Here is a 17,835-nt window from a genome sequence, read left to right as displayed (position 1 = left end):
ATTGATTTGAAAATAATTATTTCTTATCGTCGATTAGTTGTCGATTAATTGATTAATTGTTGCGCCGCTATGATTTTTCTACAACCTACCGTCATTAGATATGGCAAAAATGTGTCGGTCATGTTTGGGCTATCCCTGAATGAAATAGCTTTTATGGCTGTGCAACACTTGAATGAGAAAGGCATGCATGTCGGACACTAAGGAATTACTCCTTCAATCAAATTTGATTGGTGTATTTTTGAAATCTGTAGTAAGGGGCAGCCTCTACCTAAAAAGCCCTGTCGTTCCCCCTCCATTCACATGCACCTACACATGCATGTAATAATTCAAGGTCATATATGTCAGCACTATCGTCATCAGTGTCTGCATGCGATTCATGACAAGAAGGCATGTTCTGTGATTGCTGCTGTTTAAGCGTGACCCCAATTGGCATGTGAGGATGTCGGCTCGATGTGCATTCCCTCATGGTTTAGTTCTATGTCTGTACTGTGATTGGTCAAGCATATTGGGTCACACGACCGCCATTCTGTATGACGTTAAGACTCTGTGCTCTGCTCCTGTTGGTGTTTGGCTGATGACGCATGAACATTGGGACATCACTTTCTTGCTCTATGTTCTCTTCTGTGTTGAAATATAAACGCACACGTGCACGCACGCACACACTGATGTTGTAATCTAGTGTAATCTGGGTTAGTGATTAGAAGGTCAGAGTAGGCCAGTGGGAGGGATTCTACAAAAGCCAAGACATTTTTGATTAGATGGATGGATAGAATAGATAGATAGATAGATAGATAGATAGATAGATAGATAGATAGATAGATAGATAGATAGATAGATAGATAGATAGATAGATAGATAGATAGATAGATAGATAGATAGATAGATAGATAGATAGATAGATAGATAGATAGATAGATAGATAGATAGATAGATAGATAGATAGATAGATAGATAGATAGATAGATAGATAGATAGATAGATAGATAGATATCTTTGAACCTCACAATGACTACTACTACTATAAAAATACAGTAATCATTAGGAACATAATGCACAACATCACATCCAAACTCATCTATTCTTTCACCTTTTTATTTGTTATAAGAGCTAGAAAGATTCCGTAGCATGTTGATGATGACAGTAATGATGATTAAGTCACACATTGTCTCACATGCTCTTTTTAGGAACCACAGACGACTGTGATCCACAATCCTGTGGATGGAAACAAGGTAACATTTTAGACTTGATTTCAAAACATCATTTGTGTTGTTTTTCAGAAAACAAGACAAAAAAAAGTCAAGATTTGCAGATTAGCATGATAGATGAGTGTGAATCGACGCAGACACAAAGAAAACCACATTTTGAATCCAATTTCTGAATGTCCACTGTTATTATTAATGAATGCTATTTTTATTGCTTAGGAGTCCATCGAGAGTGCCAACACCACCATTGAAGATGAAGACGTTAAAGGTAGGACAAGTTGTCAGTGGTTCACACCTACACAGCCAGTCCACAGTCGTACGGGTGACGCGGATATTTCCACTAGGTGCTTTCCTTTTTTTCCTTTTACCAATCAACAATGAAAGCAAACTGCACCTTTTTTCCTTTTGGCAACAAAATGCAGACTTTCCCTTCCTCCAACTGTCATGCCGCTCCTCGCTTTCTTTTCTTGCTGATGCAATAACTTCAGTTTTGCATATTTTTGCAACATTTTGTCTGTCCTTATTGTTTTGTCAAGAATATAATTTTTCTTCCTACATAATCCTTATCTACGTCTTCCTCACACAAACACACACGCACGCACACTCTCCACCCAACCCCCATGCAACTTCAAGATTCAAGATTCAAGATTCAAGAGTTTTTTATTCGCCATGTTTGAGCGTGCCAAACAAGGAATTTGACTTCGGTAGAAACACACCCTCTGTTCAACATTTAGGTGACTAACAACATTCAGGACATGTGAATAATGCAAAAACAGTGTAGACAAATTCAAGAAGGTGTGAGGAGCAGGATGTTATTGCACAGTAATGTCTCTGAGACTCTATGAGTGGTGTGAGTTCATCAGAGCAACAGCCTGGGGGAAGAAGCTGTCTCTGTGTCTGCTGGTTTTGGCGTACCGAGCTCTATAACGCCGTCCGGAGGGGAGTAGTTCAAACAGACTGCAACCCGGGTGAGAAGGGTCTGTAGAGATGTTCCTTGCCCGATTCCTGGTCCTGGACAGGTACAAGTCTTGGATAGATGGGAGGTTGATTCCAATGATCTTTTCTGCAGTTCTGATTGTCCGTTGTAGTCTGTGCTTGTCTTGTTTGGAGGCCGATCCAAACCAGACAGTGATGGAGGTGCAGAGGACAGACTGGATGATGGCAGTGTAGAAGGTCTTCAGAAGCTCTCGCGGCAGGTTGAACTTCTTGAGCTGTCTCAGGAAGTACAGCCTCTGCTGGGCCTTCTTCCGGACAGAGTCTATGTGGCCGGTCCATTTCAGGTCCCGAGAGATTGTGGTTCCCAGGAACTTGAAGGTGTCTGTGGAAAGAATAGTATTACTGCGGATAGTGAGGGGTAAAAGTGGTGAAGGGTCTCGCCTGAAATCCACTGTCATCTCCACGGTCTTGAGCGGGTTCAGCTCCAGATGGTTTTGACTGCACCAGTGGACCAGCCGCTCCACCTCCTGTCTGTACGCAGTCTCATCACCGTCCTGGATCAGTCCGATGAGAGTGGTGTCGTCTGCATACTTCAGGAGCTTCACACGAGAGTCACCTGAGGAGAAATCATTGGTGTAGAGCAGGGGTCCCCAAACTTTTTCCTGTGAGGGCCACATAACCTTTCCCTTCTCTGATGGCGGGCCGGTGGCAGTTTGTAACAGAAAAAGTGTGACGATCGTAGGGGAGCTTAAAAAAATTATTGTTTTCCAGAAAGCCACACATAACCAAATAACGGTTATTTAATAACCCTTTCCAGGTTCTTTACAGAAAAAAGGTCAGGAAACAAATAATAACACTATTAATGAAATAAATAATAACTAAACCCTCTCTGAGTTCTTCACAGAAAAAACAAGAAATAAATAATAACTAAATAACTCTCTCTGGGTTCTTCATAGAAAAAAAACCATGGAACATTAACTTTCTGTTGTGCCATGCACAATCTTAACAGACAAAAGTTCAGCTCAGTTGTCAGAGCAGAACCTCTCTGACACATATGAGCAGTCTCTTAAAGTTCTTGTGTTCCTTCCTTATAATCCTTTTGTAGGTTCCAGTAGGCTTGTAGACACCGCTGTCTTTTTTGTTAAAGTTTGATAGTGCGTCATAGTCTGGAGTAAAATTTGTTGTGGCAATTCTTAGGCGAGATCCGAGGTGTTGGTCCGTTTACCTCGATCTGTGACGGGTAGATGTTGACGTTCATGTGGCTGAACGTCACGTCGCGTACGTCGAGCCAAATTGGCAACTCTTTTAAACGCTCGGCACTGTGTTCACCCTGCTTTACTTGGGCGACATTTTAACGGAAGGATTCCAGGGGAAGGTTTGTGGGTGGCTTTAGCGCAAAACTGCATCTGAAAGCTCAGCGCGCGAATTACAAGAATGCTGTCGTCACAGCCCACGCTCTAAATTCGGGACTGATACAAATAGAGCGCGAGTGCGCCATGTCCGTACACGCACTTGTGAGTGTGCACCGAGCTTTCTGACACGGCTTCCGGTAGTAAATGCGCAAGCGAGCGCTCCCCCTTCTACTGGGGAAACGCAGTCATTGCAGGCAAAATGAGCAAAAAAAAAAAAAAGTTTAATAATACAATTTATTCAGGGTTGGCGGGCCGGATTAAACGGTCCCGCGGGCCGTATCCGGCCCGCGGGCCGTAGTTTGGTGACCCCTGGTGTAGAGGGAGAAGAGCAGTGGGGAGAGGACGCACCCCTGAGGGGCTCCAGTGTTGGTGGTCCGGGTGTCAGATGTGGTGCCCCCCAGCCTCACACGCTGTCTCCTGTTGGTCAGGAAGCTGGTGATCCACTGACAGGTGGAGGCAGGCACCGCAAGCTGGATGAGCTTCTGTTGGAGGATGTCAGGGGCGATGGTGTTGAACGCCGAGCTGAAGTCCACGAACAGGATCCTGGCGTACGTTCCTGGGGTGTCCAGGTGGTGCAGGATGTAGTGCAGTCCCATGTTGACCGCATCATCCACTGACCTGTTTGCCCGGTAGGCAAACTGGAGGGGATCAAGCAGGGGGCCCGTGACCTCCTTCAGGTGGTTCAGCACTAGCCTCTCGAACGATTTCATGACCACAGATGTCAGTGCGACGGGTCTATAGTCATTCAGACCTGTGATGGCGGGCTTCTTGGCTACTGGAACGATGGTGGAGCTCTTGAAGCACGAGGGCACCTCACACAGCTCCAGAGAACGGTTGAAGATCCGTGCAAAGGTGGGCGCCAGCTGCTCAGCGCAGACTTTCAAGCAGGAAGGTGACACGCCGTCTGGGCCCGGTGCCTTCCTGGTCTTTTGTCTCCGGAACATCTGGCGCACTTCCTCCTCGCGGACCTGGAGTGCGGGCGCGGGCTCTGCAAGAGAGTGAGTGGGTGACAACGATGATAGAGGTGTGGACAGAGCAGTTGTGGGGAGAGGTGAGTATGTAGATTGTGTTGCAGGAGGTCCCGTTGTGTGGGAGGACCGATCAAACCTGCAGTAGAACTTGTTTAGCTGGTTAGCAAGTCTTGGGCTCTCTACAGGACGGGTGGTTCGTTTCTTGTAGCCCGTGATGCTCTGCAGACCTTTCCACACCGTTGAGGGATCAGGATTGGCAGAGAGGTGTCTCTTCAGGTTCTCCCCGTAACACCTCCTGGCTTTCCTGACCTCTTGGTTCAGCGCGTTTCTGGTCTGCCTGAACAGCTCGCGGTCGCCACTCCTGTAGGCCTCCTCCTTGACTTTGCGCAGCCTCCTGAGGTTCGGTGTAAACCAAGGTTTGTCGTTGTTGTACGTGCAGAAGGTCTTAGTCTGCACACACAGATCCTCACAAAAACTGATGTATGATGTGACAGTGTCAGTGAGTTCATGCAAGTCTGAAGTTGCAGCTTCGAAAGCTCCCCAATCGGTGCAGTCAAAGCAGGCTTGGAGGTCCTGCCTTGACTCCACTGTCCACTTCCTCACAGTCCTCACCACAGGCTTAGAAGTTTTCAGTTTCTGCCTGTAGGCCGGGATCAGATGAATTAGACAGTGGTCCGATAGTCCTAAAGCTGCACGAGCCGCAGAGTGGTATGCATCCTTGATCACGGTGTAGCAGTGGTCCAGAGTCTGTGCCCCTCTGGTGGGACACGTTACGTGCTGTCTGTATCTGGGGAGTTCGTGTGCGAGGTTCGCCCTGTTAAGATCACCTAGAACAGTGCTTCTCAAATAGTGGGGCGCGCCCCCCTTGGGGGGCGCGGTGCTATTCCTGGGGGGGCGCGTCTGACCCTGGGGAACAGGCTTTTTTTTTGGCAGTACTAGAATAAAGTGTAATTGCGCGTTTACTACAGCAGGGGGCAGTGGCGCTCTCATTGTTACTTCTGTCACGTTTGCGACAGTGCAACATTTTACAACTTACAAGACAAGTTAGGATAGTCACGGTGGGGAGGGGGGGCGCGAATAGTTTTCTTCTTGCTAGGGGGGGGCGTAACAGAAAATAATTGAGAAGCACTGACCTAGAACAATGATTAGTGAATTTGGTAGAAGTTTCTCCATGTCTGTTACCTGGTCAGCCAGCATCTGCGTGGCTTCACTCGGGCGTGCGTGTGGTGGAATGTAAACAGCCGCCATGACAATCGAGGAGAACTCCCGTGGTGAATAGAACGGCCGGCAGTTTATGAAAAGTGTTTCTAGGAGAGGGCTGCAAAACTCTTTCAACACCGTGACTTCAGTACACCAACGTTCATTAATGTAGAAACAGACACCACCTCCCTTTGATTTTCCGGAGAGCTCCGCGCTGCGATCTGCTCGCACTAGCTTGAACCCGGCTAGCTCCACGGCGTGGTGGGGGGTTCGTTCGCTAAGCCACGTTTCCACAAAGCACAGCGCGGCGGATCCGCTGAAGTCCGTGTTCCTTGAAGTGAGGAGCAGCAGTTCATCCATCTTGTTCGCCAGGGAGCGGACATTCGCCAGATGAATTGACGGTAGGGCAGAACGGAACCCTTTCTGCCTCAGCCTTACGAGTGCGCCGGCTCGCTTACCGCGCCGCCGCCGTCGCGCTAGCTTGTGCGCTAGCTTGTACAGCACCGCCGCTCCGGCTAGAATCTCCGACAAACAGTCTGAATCGGAGAGAACAGGAGAGAAAGTACCAGAAGAAGTCTGTCCGATGTTTAACAGAGCTTCTCTGGTAAAAGTGATCCGGGATGGGCAGCAAAGGACACAGAAAACACACAAAATAAGACAAATAAACAGAGAGCGACTCACCGTGGCTGCCATCCGCGGCGCCATCATGAACTTCTTTCAGCCCTTCGTCTGGGCAGCTTAGTGAGCGGTATCTTGAGCTCTAAGAGCCGTTCCACACAGATGTCAGAGTCAAGGCAGACTCCCACCTCCTCATTTCAAAGTAAGTCCCTCTGTTGTGATGTGATGGGGAGGGAGGATGCGCCACCCGGTTCCTCTTGTGTCACCCGGCCTTCTACTGGAAGAAAACTGCTCACGCAATGTAAAGTGCCTCAAAATGCCACCATGTTCCTCCTCCTTTTGAAAAATCTGATTAATCCTTCGTGATTTATGATCTATGTCAATTCATCAATCTTCCACATTGATTTTTTCTTCTTCTCCAAATTGATTGGGATGACTTGCATTGCTTCCCAGCTTTATTCTTGTGTGTCGTGGTTGAAGAAAAAATGTATATGCTTTCTGGCACACCCTACTCTCCTCTTTCCCTGACATTAACTGTTATATATTCTGTGCTAGTATATACAGTATCTTCCCCCTTATAATAAATGTTTTTTTATTGCATGAAATAAGTCATGTTTTTAATATTCCCCAGCCTGCACCAATAACACTAAAGGTAATTCAACATGTTCCTTAGTCAAATAGTTAGTTTTGTTCATTTTGTTGGGTGAAAGGAATTGTCAATTCCAGACCCCTGTGTCATTATTAGCCATGGGAGGCTTTCTGATTTAATATTTATATGAGGAACAACAGAGATTTTCTTTTTTTTTTAATGTTTTAAGTGCCTTCCATTTCTAATAAATTTTCGAGTAGACCATCATCTGAGGCAGATGCAAGTGTATTTGCCTGCTCTCAAATCATTTCACTACAGTTTGGTGCAGTCGTGGTTTTCTTGTGATCTTCTATTGCAGCTCGTAAACAGGAAATTATCAAAGTCACCGAGCAGTTGATTGAATCTATCAACAATGGAGACTTTGAGGCTTATGCGTAAGTCTTTTCTATCCAGACCTTGCACAATCATGATTTATTGAGTGTGCCGGTCCTTTGCTCATTTTTCTGTATTCTCCATAACAGGAAGATTTGCGATCCTGGTCTGACTTCCTTTGAGCCCGAGGCACTGGGCAATCTGGTGGAAGGACACGACTTCCATCGCTTTTACTTTGAGAATGGTGAGTTTGCAGATATAAATGATGATGACCTTTTAGCGGTACGAGCCGCTGTCTCGAGATGACAAACTGCATTTTGCTCAACATGTAAATTAAACAGACCATTAAAGTCACAACAGTGAAATATGTTGTAAGCAGGTTTTAATCAGGAGTGCCAACTAGCTGACCCATCTTGCAAACCAAAAGCATATTGTTGGCTCTGTCACTATTCCTTCTAATCAGATCACAGCTCCTGCAGGTATGCTAAGATCTTGGGAACAAAATCCCTGAAGAATAATAACTGTTGCTATAAATGGTGAAATGTCTGCAGCCGAGGTAAAAATAATTCAGATAAACTGGTAATGTCCCAGAAACCTCAATGGCTTGACAAGCCAACGTCAACATAATACTGAATAGAGTTCTTCATTTTCCCACGTCAAGCTGGCAACCGGTGTTTTCTCAATAATCACAGCTGCATTTGACACGAGGCTTGCTGATTGAACTATTGATCAATCAATTAGCAGTTTCCGTAGTGTGTCACCACTGACAATTGTTCTCACTGTTCCATTTGCAGCCCTGTCTAAAGGGAACAAGCCAGTGCACACCATTCTCTTAAACCCACACGTTCACCTGATCGGGGAGAACGCGGCATGCATCGCCTACATTCGCCTGACCCAGTACATGGATGGCAGCGGCATGCCACGCACCATGCAGTCTGAGGAAACCCGTGTGTGGCACCGCCGTGATGGCAAGTGGCAGAACATCCACTTCCATCGTTCCGGCTCACCCAGCATCCCCTCTCAGTAAGAAACACTCACCAGCTTCCAAAACAGCAGGGGAAAATGTTGTTTTTGCTGCCCTCCAGTGACACGAGCTTCAAGACACCCTATATTGTAATTTTAATCCTTTAATCCATTAAAATCATAAGAAAACATATTTAAAAATAATTTGATTTATTCATTTCAATTGTAATTCTATTATGCTCCATTTAGTCTCCTGTGTGCTGCCAGGTCTTCATTACAAATGAAAATATATTCTCAATTTGTCATGAAAGAATTGGAGCTGGGCGACCAAATGTAGCTTGGACCAGGGTTTATTGAGGAACTCAAAAGACAGACTAGCGGCTTGACTAGGGACAAGACTAAAACAGACCAGATTGGAGACTAGAAACAAGAAGACAAGAACAATCCGACAGGAAGTGACACGCAGACAGGACTTAAATACATGACAGGTAACGAGAGGCCGGTGACGGCGATTACATAGATTGTGAGCACAGGAGGAGAGGGGCGAGCACACAGACACGTGAACCGAAACTATGAGAGTAAAACAAGGAAACAAACTGTGACAGATTTTGACAGAATTGCCTTACCTTGATAAATAAATGTTTAATCAGTGGAAACAGTAACTTGAATGACAGATGAAATGACAACATGAAATTCGTCCTTTTTTAAAAAAATATTTTGGAGACATACACCACCGTTCAAAGGTTTGGGGTCACAAAATTGTTTGGGTGACCCCAAACTTTTGAACGGTAGTGTAAATACTATTATAATAAAATATTATGAATTAAATATTATAAATTATATCTTATATTTGTATACGATTATATATAATCTATGAATATAAGTATACATATATATTATAAGATTTTTTACACAGAAGATTATATATATAATATATAAATAATTATCTAAATAAATATATACACTACCGTTCAAGAGTTTGGGGTCACCCAAACAATTTTGTGACCCCAAACCTTTGAACGGTAGTGTACATTACTCACCCATCTCTTTAATGACAATGGTGATAAGCTTGAAGAGCACAAACATGCACGGCCTTTTCCAGTTCTATGATCATCAGCACGTGTGAAAATTGTGGCCAATGAATTGGGCCTCAGGGAATTTAAAACTGGGAAATTCCACAATAGCCTTTGCTTAGGTCCACATTTCCAGTAAAACACAAAGTGTTTGCACATTCTACAAAGCAAGTCGTAATGCTTCCTGTATTTGTATGTTTGTATTTGCACTACTTGATGCTCTCGCTCTATGTGATTTCCAGTTAATGGAACATGATGTGGTTAAAAAAAGAGAGAAGAACATCCCATCTCTTCAGCAAATGTGTGAGTAGGGCAGTTAAGCCAACCAGTGATGACTGCTCTGCAACCTTTAACCCTCTAAAGACATGGCACAGGACACAAGTATTAATACTACGTTTTACAGTTATGGCATTTAATCAATGGACTTCATTCGTATTAAACCACCTGCGAGTGGCTGCACACAGTATTAGGACATTATGAAATGAGCATATGAGCAACTTTTTTTGTTTTGTTTTGTTTTTTAAAATGTTTTGGTATGCATTTGAAATATATCAATTTGAAATCAACTGCTGTAACCTCTTCTGGAAATGGATTGTGTATTTTTATGTGTATTTCTGTGCGTGTAAAAGAAAACAAAAACAATTGGAAAGATCCGAATGTTCAAATTGAGCTTGCTTTAGTTCTGGTGATGTATATATACATTGTGATCGTTGAAGAAAACAAAAACAAATGTTGAAAGTGCTATTCTTGCTATCAGAGGAATTAATAGTTTATGTCAAATCCAATTGACAAATTATATTTGTGTTTGCTATGAGCTATAAGTCATACTGTTCCAATTGTCTGACTTCAACATGTAATACTAATTTAAATGTAAAGCAAGCAGAGCTTACACTTTGCATTGGAATATGTTTGCCTTTATATCAGTGATATAAGAAATACGAGAATGTAGCATATATGTAATATATGAACATCCAAGACTATTGTGTAGTGCATGGGGGGGGAAATAATGAGTAAGATCATATGAAACTATAATATCTTCTGTTTGAGTTGTGACTCACTGACTTGTTTGTTAATGTTGTGCACCAGTCCTGTCCCAAACGATTCTACTGTCCTCCAGTATCATGGAACTATTGTAAAAACAAAAACACAACAAAGTTCAAAGCTGCGTATCGAATAGGAAGGGTGGAGAAAAGAAAAAGGACAAAAAAAAAGCACCTCTTGCATTTTGTATAAACATGTGTAGGAAGTTAGCTCATTTTTTCATAATGTTTGTACTTGTGTATTGTATGACCGTACGTAAAGGGTTTTCTGTTGTCATTTTTTCCAGTGTGTTACATTGCCAATTGCACGGAGATGATGACAAAGAAGACAGAGCAGGCATCTTCACATGAATTGTCAACTTTGCTAAACTTGCATGAAAAAATTTCAAGATGTAGCCAGATGACATGTGAGCAATGTTTTCCTTGAGCATTACTAGTAGGACAACACCCGTGCCCTTATCATCTCATTGATTTGTCTCGGACTTTTTTTTTTTTTAATGGCAAAATACAGAAAACCTTCCTTTTGATGAAGCGTACGATGTCAATTCAATGCACAGCTCCTTAACTGGTTTGGAACTGTTGCCGGCACGGCAATAGATGGCTTATGATGTATAAGAAGTAAATAAATGAGCTTAACAGTGTGATCCTGTATGGGTTTTTAGTTTTTTTTTTTTTTTCCATCCCAAATACAGTTTTTGCACAATTGAATATTTTACATGAAAAATTTCCCCATTCATTCAATTCTTCAACATCACACAAACTTCAATACAATTGCACATTAGTTCATCCTGTTCGTTTCAAAGTGACATGGAGAAACGTTGAATTATATTGGGTTGGTGTTTTTTGTATTGGCTCTGCAATCTACAGAAAACAGACAAGCACCAAAAGTCACTTACTTTGTAGTCTTTTATTCTCTATCAGCCAAATGCACTGCAGCCATTTTATTTGTATCTTTTTTGAGTTTTGAACAGCAATACATGCCCTTATAGATGTTTATACATATGTATGAGTATATAACTGTCTGCATCACAGAAAAAGGGGGGTGCTGATTTCTTTAATTAAAAGTATGGTATACCTGTCACAGTGATCTTCCACGAGTTTTTTCTCTTCCTCTCGCAAAAAATAAACAGTGAAGTGGTAGTGAAAAATTAAAACATTTCCATACAGGACTGATACTCTGAGCGGGAATATCGGTTAATTGAAGCTCTCAAAAGTTCTTATTACGCTTGTGTCACAATCTTCCAAGTACACTCCATTTGTCCTGACAAAGAATAAGACAAAAAGTTATAGTACTTGATTGTAACACTAAAAGCATGGAAGGCGATCCATCCTGACATTCAGGAGTGCAAATAAAGATTGTGTACAATAAATCTCTTTCTACACTTTGCGTACATAAATTAGTGAACCCTTTTGTAATCACCCAATGCAGAACTTTCACACATTCAACACAATCGAGCATGTAAATCATAAATAAATAAATACATCAGAACCAACATCACTTTACAACAGCAACATGTGCCATTATTTTTCATTAAATAGCTTGTCACTGGCAAAAAATTTTTTTTTACACTGTCAGTGGGAATCTACCAGTCACTGATGAGACAAAAAGCTATTTCACTCACCTTTGTACCCCTTTTTCTGAGCACACAATTTAACCCTTTAAAATAAGACATAAAATGTGCTTGGGAAAAAAAAAAAAAAATCAAATTAATCAAACACCAAAGGACTCATGCATGGACCGACAACATAGTAGATCAACAGTTCAGTAAAACGTCCTCACACACTCACCATTCATACCAGAAGAGCCGTGATCAATAATTTAGGACACAGTGCCAACAAAAGTCTGTTTGAAAACAAAAACACAAAAAGATTCCAAGGAGTGACGTGAGATAAATGGACAAAACTACAAATCCAGGACCATAATGACAGAGTTTGATTAGTCATGCCTGTCCTACTTCACATGATTGATTAATCATTTCTAGGCTACAGATGTCAGTATTATCTAGATTAGGTTAGATACGATCAGAATGCCCGAGAGACACATTACACATAGCCGACACAAAAATACAACAGCAGAAGCAGCAGCAGTAGTAGTCGTTAAATAAACACACTCATGTTTTCTTAGCCAAGGTCTCGCTAAGTCTGGCGGTGAGAGGCAGTGTAGCGTGAAGAATTGTTTTGTGTTTTTTTTAGTTCAAGCACCCACTCAGGAGAGTATTTTTTTTTCTTTAGGTGGATAGACCAGTGTGGGCTAGAACGGAGAAGCATTTCTGATGTCGTTGTTGCTCTACCACATAATAAAGATGAAAAAACGTAGACTATGTTGACACAAAACCTAAAATTGATCAGGAAATATATTCTTTGGTCACAAAAAGGCAAAATAACAAACATCATCAGAACAAAGAAATCAATGAATATGTAACACCATCAAGGGAGGGAAATTGAAAATAAAAACAAATAATCAGAATTTAAACGGGAAGACCGTGGTAGCTTTGAGGTGCACGCTGGGATTGCATGTGGCAAATGCATAGGATAATTTGTGTAGCAAGGGAGTGTGTTACACATTCTACTGTTTCTCTTCTTCTTCACTATCGTCGTCGTGGTCCTCCCGATGTTCTTCATAGTAGTGGTGAAACAGCTGGTGCAGATGCTGCTGGAGTTCGTGCGGTCTGGAACCTTTTGTGGGGCCATCCACTTGCTCGAGAAGGACCTGTTTGGGCTGACCACCTCCCTGCACCACTGTCCGTCTGAGGGTCTGACCTTTATGCATGTGGGCCCTGCGCAGGGAAAACGCCCAAACCATTTAAGTCCTCCGAAAAAAAAATTGTAGGGGAATGCTGTTATCAACAAAGAACACAAGAACTATAAGCCTGGTTACTGCATCACTGCACAATGTAGCAAGCCTTAGATACCACGCAAAGATACCATGTGAGAAGTTTAACAGAAATCTGATTGGCCACTATCTAAGTGATGCAAAAATAACGGCGAGACAGCCATATAACTGCCGGTCGAAGAGACACAAACTTCGGTTCACATCACAGTTGAAAAATTGACAAAATCCACTTTTTATATTATTAGAGTTAATATGAAAATTTCAAGCAGAGTTAAAAAGTATTTCCCTGCTTCTTTGAATCACACATTAGCTCTAAGAGTACAAAATTGCTTCTTACATCCCACTTCAGACCAAGACCAATGTGTTAGTATTAAGGACAGCAATCACTAGTCTGAAAGTGAGAACACACCAAGAAAACCAAACACATGCGCTCCAGCTCCCACACACCTCCGAATCACAGTTCCGTCATCTTTGACAGTTTCACTTTCAACCACATGGGGAAGCTCTGCTGTGGTAAAATCCCCAATATAACCAAGCGCCTGGTGGCATTGAAGGAAGCAACATATCGACTCAATTGATGATTTGTTCAATTGCAGTTTGTTTAAAACAAATGTGACAAGAGTGTGTGTGTGTGTGTGTGTGTTGGGCTAGGAACAAACCTGGTTGAAGTCCTCTTCGGCTGAGGGGAGGTCAGAAGCCAAAGACAAGTCCCCTTTGTGTGTCACTGTTCTTTTACCCTCTACCACAGTGGTTCTTTCTGCTAGACTGACTTTACGCACCTCACCAGTCGCTTGTGATGCTGAGAAACCCTCACTCTCAGCAAAAGTAACCTAGGAAACAAAACATAGGGCATCGTAACAAAAGTCCAACTCACAAAATCATTACGAGAAGAGCATGAGTAGCTGCAAGGGTCACACTAGACAAGAAGAGGTAATAGGGGAAGGAGACTCTGGTAAGAATTGTGTGCCATATCTCATACACACATACCTCTGTATGGTCTCCCTCACTCTTAAGAATAGTACGCTTCACCACTTTTGAGTATCCGTCTCCCTCTGTGACACTAATAGACCTCTGGGGGGATCCCTCTATTGAGACCTCCTCCCGCTCCACACCGTCCGAGGAAACACACTTGCGAATAATCTTTCGAGTAACCTGTGAAAGGTGCAAAATTCACCTTGAAATCAGGGCAAGTTTTTTGGAAGTTTTTAAATGATTTGGAAAATAAATTCTCCTTAGTTCAAATGCACAATACAAAAGCAACGTTTGAAATGCATGCATTGGCACTTTGATAACAACCTCACCAATATTTATTGGGTTCTTCAAAGCCCATGTACTAAACCCCAAACAAGTTTCATGGAAAAAGTTTTTATTGTACTTTTGTGATCCTTATAACTAGATCTATACTACTCAGAAGAATTTTCGTGTCACACCGCTGTGAAATGGCCATTAAAAGTACGTCTCGTTCAATGTGCCAAGTCTTCACGGATAATCCAACTGTACCGTTCTGACAACGATGTGCCCATTTTCATCTTGGTACTTTTCCTCGGTCACAGTCTGAGTCGGAATGTCAGGCATTTCGTCAGCCTGCAATGGAAGAAAGACAGATTTCCAGAATGAAACTTGAGGGATATGAGATTTAAAAGCACGTCAAAGACAGCAAATCCAAAATGCATACTCAGGGAAAAATATGTGTGCAAATGAAGAAATAAGTGCCGCTAACCATAATAGCACACTTGATACTCCATATTTTATCCACTTTGATTAGTCTAAAACTGTTAGACCGGTAATTTACACTGAAAACCTAGTTTGGTTAAAATCACACCCTTCATGCTCCATCCATCCACCATCAAACTTGTTGGGGTGGATACCTGAATGACAACTCTCCTTCGCACAATTCTGGTACTCAAAAATTCATCATCAGAACTTTCAGACATTGAGCCAATCTCTGCGTTGATCTCCTGACCAAGTAGAACAAAATCCATTACGATTAAATGTAAGAACACATCCAATTGAATAAAAAAAAAATTGTAAGCAAAGCAAGCAAGAAACAAAGTAACATGGTGTACTTTCCAGAGATGTGTTACATTTCTTACTCTGGACAGTACAACATAGAAGTTTGTTAGTCTTTCAAAAGAAGAAATACAAAAATAATAAAATAATAATTAAAAAACACTCTTGTGTTTGCTTCATAAACCGATGGGTGATTATGAAAACTGTCAATTTTGAAGATGATACATGCAAAGTTAGGACTGGTTAAATGAGAAATCCCAAATAAAACTGTGGGTTATAAAAAATTCATGAACGTGACCAGAGGGTTAGCAGTCTTTCTTTATGAAGTAACTCTAACGTTTGGTTAAGATCAGCCTTTAAAAAAGCTTGCAAGGCCAGGACAGTCCACTAAATCTGGCCTTACCCTCGTCAGAGAATTATTATCATCATATGCTCTTAGTTTAGAGCTGGGCAGGTCACACAGGGTGAATTCTTCAAGAGATGCATCTGATTGGAATAATACAGCTTCACTCTCAGTGGGTACAACTTCTTGAAGAACAGAAGCATCTTCATAATCTTCACTTCCAGAGGAGAGCAACATGTGTCTATACACAGTTTTTTTCTCTTCTGGGCAACTGCGGTCATCCCAAAGCTGACTTTTGTTTGAGCTAGATGGTAACTCTGGTTCATCAGGCTCAGTCTCTGAGAAATCTGACACAGCTTGTCTGCAGTCATAATAGTGCTCTGGATCTGAATATTCAGAAGATGGCCCATGTTTATCGATGCAGACAACTTCATTTTCAGGGGGCACATGGGTTGAAGTTGCTGTACAGTCAGGGAGGACAGTGTACTCATCAGAAGTGGATGAAGTCAATGTTTTTGTTTCAATGGAGCTGGGTTGGTAATCAGGTACATCGTTGTCTACTGAAGCGAGGGATTCTTCCAGGTCTTCCAAATTAGCTCCCAAGTCCTCCTCATCTGAATAATCATCAGTCTGGAATTGATCTTCAAAAATAAACGGTCTTCCAGAGGTAGCTGTTTCCAGATGATGTACACAAGCCAGTGAACTGATCTCATGTGAGGACATCTCAAACTTTGCTGAGGTGGAGCATGGTATCAGTTTCTCAAAGCTTGCAAAAGTAGCTCTTTCTTGGCTCGGCATTTTTGAAGTTTCTTTAGATAAATCTTGGAGACTCTTCCATGATGGTTCCTCTGTTTCAGACTTGTGTCCTTGATCCTGAACATCACTTTTAAAATATTCTTTGCTCAAATTAATTGGTACATCTTCAGAACCTTTAGAGGAAATAGCTTTCCTTACATCTGAGATAAAACTCCTATCTGTATCATCTTGTTCCATACTGGCACTTACACTAGGACATCTAACTTTAACTTCTTCGTATTCATGAATCTGATTGCCCTTCGAGCTTTTGTCGTTGGGTTGTGAGGAATGTGGACAGAGAATTTTGGAGCTGAGCTCATCTTGTGTCATTTTTATTTCTTCTAGATCTGACGGCAAATAGTCCAGTTGTGTTGATTCAAAACCTGGTAGAGTTGGTGTGGAGCTTGATGATGTGATAATGTCCTCCTCAACACTATCTTGAGCTGAGTCTTTAGCCATTGAGCTGAACCCTTCACATTTCTCAAGGAATATTAGACCTTCTTTGTCGGCAATTTTTGGTAAGCCAGTTTCAGTAGTCAGTGAGACCTCAGATTGTGTTTTACTTTGATAAGAAATATCTGCAGTAGGTAATTCTATATTTCCACAGTGTGTGCTTTCGTTACAATGCATTGACTGTGTGTTTGTTGCAAAGCACTCAAAATCAGGATGTTTTTCGTCTTTAGGCTGGGAAAGGTTTGTCTTGGAAGATGATGTTGACACCTGCAGGAAATGATGGAATGGAAGAAATGAAAATGATTTATGATCGATGAAAAATGTCAAATGAAACATGCTTTTCTTCAAGGCCAGGTGTCAGAGCGGTGTCTCGGATGCAAACATTCACTTATAGCCCCCTAACATCTACTCTAGATCATTCCAGTAGTATAACTACAAACTATATCCAAATCAAACACATTACATCAATTGACTGGAGATAGAGAAATTCCCATTGACTATTAATAGTAAGCTGAATTAGAACATGCCATTGAAAATCCAATGACATTTTACTGGGCTGGGTGCAAGTGAACTTGTGTCGAAATCTGGAATATGTGTTAAATGAAGCTGGACATGCACCTACTGGGGGGTCTTTGGTTTCTGTTCCTACGCCGGTGATGTAACCTCAATTTGTACGTAAGTCAGAAAGTACTATAGTCAATCAGTAACATGAAGAAACACAAGACTTACATACATGACATATTTTTTACGCCGTTGTGCAAGCTAGCTAAATTGCATTCTTAAACTCCGAACCTCGTGTGTCGGACCATTGTAAACCAAGGAGCCCCTGTCAATTGCTGATGCTGTTATAACATCAGTGCAGACAACATCGCATTCACCATCAAAATGCTGAACACATTACTTCATAACAATTACAACAGCTACTGTGGTACAGCTGTCCCCTATCCTGAAAGAAACCATTCCTCCTGCTTTAATGCAAACGCGCCATGACAGTGGGGACACTATGTGGAATTAGTAAAAGCTTG

At 42.1% G+C, this 17,835-nt stretch overlaps 2 protein-coding genes across 10 annotated transcripts in view; one reads left to right on the top strand and one right to left on the bottom strand.

Moving 5' to 3' along the window:
- camk2d2 (calcium/calmodulin-dependent protein kinase (CaM kinase) II delta 2) overlaps positions 1-11,025 on the top strand; it is a 35,510-nt gene extending 24,485 nt beyond the window's left edge. For all 4 annotated transcript variants that reach the window (XM_061274421.1, XM_061274419.1, XM_061274420.1 and 1 more), the window contains 6 exons: positions 1,185-1,229; positions 1,422-1,470; positions 7,287-7,362; positions 7,450-7,544; positions 8,095-8,323; positions 9,579-11,025. In XM_061274421.1, coding sequence (XP_061130405.1) covers positions 1,185-1,229; positions 1,422-1,470; positions 7,287-7,362; positions 7,450-7,544; positions 8,095-8,323; positions 9,579-9,582 — 498 coding nt within the window. In that variant the 3' untranslated portion in view covers positions 9,583-11,025. The remainder of the gene's footprint in view (positions 1-1,184; positions 1,230-1,421; positions 1,471-7,286; positions 7,363-7,449; positions 7,545-8,094; positions 8,324-9,578) is intronic.
- Positions 11,026-11,268: 243 nt separating this feature from the next.
- The window catches only part of ank2a (ankyrin 2a, neuronal), a 56,236-nt gene continuing 49,669 nt past the window's right edge, over positions 11,269-17,835 (bottom strand). For 5 of the 6 annotated variants that reach the window (XM_061274411.1, XM_061274413.1, XM_061274414.1 and 2 more), the window contains 6 exons: positions 15,078-15,167; positions 14,710-14,793; positions 14,197-14,361; positions 13,869-14,039; positions 13,657-13,748; positions 11,269-13,153 (listed from right to left, as the gene is read on the bottom strand). In XM_061274411.1, the coding sequence (XP_061130395.1) occupies positions 12,943-13,153; positions 13,657-13,748; positions 13,869-14,039; positions 14,197-14,361; positions 14,710-14,793; positions 15,078-15,167 (813 nt within the window). In that variant the 3' untranslated portion in view covers positions 11,269-12,942. The remainder of the gene's footprint in view (positions 13,154-13,656; positions 13,749-13,868; positions 14,040-14,196; positions 14,362-14,709; positions 14,794-15,077; positions 15,168-17,835) is intronic. The other variant, XM_061274410.1, reaches the window with a different exon arrangement.

This window comes from Syngnathus typhle, linkage group LG3, assembly GCF_033458585.1.
Source record: "Syngnathus typhle isolate RoL2023-S1 ecotype Sweden linkage group LG3, RoL_Styp_1.0, whole genome shotgun sequence".
NCBI classification, from domain to species: Eukaryota; Metazoa; Chordata; class Actinopteri; order Syngnathiformes; family Syngnathidae; genus Syngnathus; species Syngnathus typhle.
Note: the sequence above shows the minus strand (reverse complement) of the source record. Positions and strands in the feature narration are given on the sequence as shown.